The 2,775-nt window shown below is 40.3% G+C and overlaps 1 protein-coding gene across 1 annotated transcript in view; it reads left to right on the forward strand.

Annotated features, from left to right (window-relative positions):
- The first annotated feature begins 2,551 nt into the window (after positions 1–2,551).
- Positions 2,552–2,775, forward strand: part of LOC146376740 (uncharacterized) — a 2,477-nt gene continuing 2,253 nt past the window's right edge. The window contains exons 1-2 of the mRNA XM_084946979.1: positions 2,552–2,667; positions 2,755–2,775. The exon at positions 2,755–2,775 is cut by the window's right edge and continues 32 nt beyond it. Coding sequence (XP_084803105.1) covers positions 2,651–2,667; positions 2,755–2,775 — 38 coding nt within the window. The 5' untranslated portion in view covers positions 2,552–2,650. The remainder of the gene's footprint in view (positions 2,668–2,754) is intronic.

Here is a 2,775-nt window from a genome sequence, read left to right on the forward strand (position 1 = left end):
TGTTCAAAAAGTCTATCATTACACTCAGTCACAGCAATGTATTTATGCACCAAAATAACCGGATTTTATAGAATTCTGATTTTGAAAAAGACTAAAAAGCAGGCGCACCGAGGGCTCTCTCGCTCACTTTTCGCGTATAGAATTTCGAAAAAACATCGGTGCAAATTATAAGTCTGTATCATAATGTCTGGCGTTTTCGTGTTTGTTGGTTTGTTTTTATTTTGTGAGTTGGTTATTAGATGCTGCTCCAGCCAGCCAGAGAATCCCCCGCCGCCCCGCCCTCTCCTCTCTGTGCCGCAAGCAGCAGGCGCACCTCGCAAACGGAGGGCGCCCTTACTCCCAGCAAATGGGCGATAGAAAACCGATCGGTGCCTATGCCATTCCCAATATGCGCTGGCTGATGTACGAGCAGTTTTTTATTTTTTATTTTTTTTTGCCGATGCCCGTGATGCAGCCCCCCCACCACGATGCCGCCCCGTATCAAAAACCGCTACTGGGTGATGGCAAGATACATTGTAGCCACAGCCACCCTGCCCTCTGACCACCACCAGTAGGCAAAAGACAATTTTGTTGTGTAACATAACCAACGGGACTCTCATAACTTTGTTTATTCTAATCTTCTTTTTTCTCATGCATGGAAGAGGTTTAGTTTAAAAAGTGCAACAAAAGGGACCCCCCTTCCCCCAACATCTGAACAAAGATATAAACTATAAACAAATGGCAAAGTTGTGCAGGTTGCAATGATTGCCTGAAACTGTATGATTAATTGTACTTGTTGAAAAGCAAGCTTATGGCATCTTCATTCTCATGCGGCTTGCCCAACCTTCACAACTTTCTATAACATCATTATCTCAGTCCACAAAGATGAGGGTCAACAACCAAACATCTTAGGTTGAAATGAGAATATGTCTGATAAAGGTAAGAAGCCATAACAACATGATGAGCCTCACAAAAGACTGTAGGTCATGCAATCTCCCACACAAATGCCGCTGCCAGGCCAGGTGTGGAGAAGAGGAGACAAACAAACCTCTTATGGATTTTGCAGAAGATTATTTCATTTAGACTATACATTATACTATACTATACTGCTATACAGCATAATTTGAAGGACAATCGTTTACTTTCAGAATGGCTGAGGTTCATGGCCTAGAGTAGGTCATCTACTAACTGCAAGGGTGGTAGTTAAATCCCTTGCTGATCAAGTACCCTTGGGTAAGATACTGATCCTCGAGTTACTTGATGCATTTAAATGTGAATGTTAGACAGAAAGCGTTTAAACGTAGAACTAAAAAAAACTCATACGAACGGGTGAATGAGACATGCTGTATAAAGTGCTCTGAGTACCAGTGTTGAAAATCACTATACAAGAACCAGTCCACTTTCCTTCCCAATGAGATTTAAACTCCAGTTCAGTTTGAGTGGGAATTGCATATGCTGAGCGCCACCTACTGGTTTCCTGATGTTATTGCAATGGCCAAGACAAAGTTACCCACAGGAACTAAAGCTGACATGACGTTAATGTGAATTGGCCCGATTCCAATCCAGCCCTGATTTGTACAGCCTTGAGCTCTATGGATAAAGATTATGTCAATTAGTTATCCAGCTATCTTTCAGTTCCATTCAAGCCCTTAAAAAACGCTCCCACTTGTCTTTATTTCATTTATGTTATTCTTTAACATCAACAAAAATATAAACTGTTCAAATATGTACAAAATCATGTATTGTTTTAACTGAATTTTAAGGCGGGAGAAGTTTCACATATCAATACGTGTCAATACATCACTCGCACTTCTAACTTTAGCTCTAGAAGAATGGTTTGGCTTTTTATCCACTTACATACAGTGGCTGTTCTAGACTCTGTTAGGATCTAGGAAAAACCCACAGAGGGATGCGGTGGGTTCATCACTGTGTTCATCATCATTATGTTACAAATAATCTGACACCAACAGAAAGATTGCATGCTCAGTCACATCACACAGGATGCTCTGTTAGCTAAGTCAAAGTCAGAGTAAAGAAAAGAGATAATGTCGTGCTACAGGAAGCTCTAATATTCAAGTGTCCCCAACATTTAAGGATAGACTATTTACCATTATATTTAATTGTTATGTGCCTAACTCACTGATTTATCACTTCTATTGTATTCATTTCTCCTCTTTTCTCTTTTTTCTTCATCTTTCTTTTTATCTTGGTGTCATTAGATTTATATTTTTTACACAATCATACATGCCACTTGCACAGAGTGAGTGGAGTCAAGTGGGGCTCTCTTTAGAAGGCCGGGTCTCTCATACTTTCACGGCAAACTTTGCACACTCTGCCGCTGCTGGAAAGTTAAAGTTTGTCCGTCTTCAGCGCCACACACTGGCATCACTAAGTAATTGACTGGTTCAGAAAGAAGTCTCTTCTCTTCTGAACACCTGTGTATCGTAGTGAATCTGCATCAGGTGCAAGCAATCTGTCTGTTTCCTGTCAGTTGCTTAGGAACCGAGAACTTTGATTGGCTGTCAAGAGAAGATAAATTGGGTGCCTTGACTCTACCTGATACAGTGCTGCAGAAGGAGGGAAGCAGAGTTGTAGTTGGTTTGTGTTGAGCTAACAGACGCTAGATTGGGGCTTCTCAAGTTTATACCTGATATTATTTCTGCTTAAAGCAATGAGCTTTATATTTTGGTAATCTCAAATAATAATTTTCTTGAGATTTATGATTTTATTTGATGTGATCACAATAGTTTATTCAAATATGTTTTTGTGTTTTAGTGTGTTGCTGCCATGGGTACT

The sequence above is a fragment of the Perissodus microlepis genome, chromosome 12 (genome assembly GCF_051167445.1).
Source record: "Perissodus microlepis isolate ML-2025 ecotype Zambia chromosome 12, ASM5116744v1, whole genome shotgun sequence".
NCBI lineage: Eukaryota > Metazoa > Chordata > Actinopteri > Cichliformes > Cichlidae > Perissodus > Perissodus microlepis.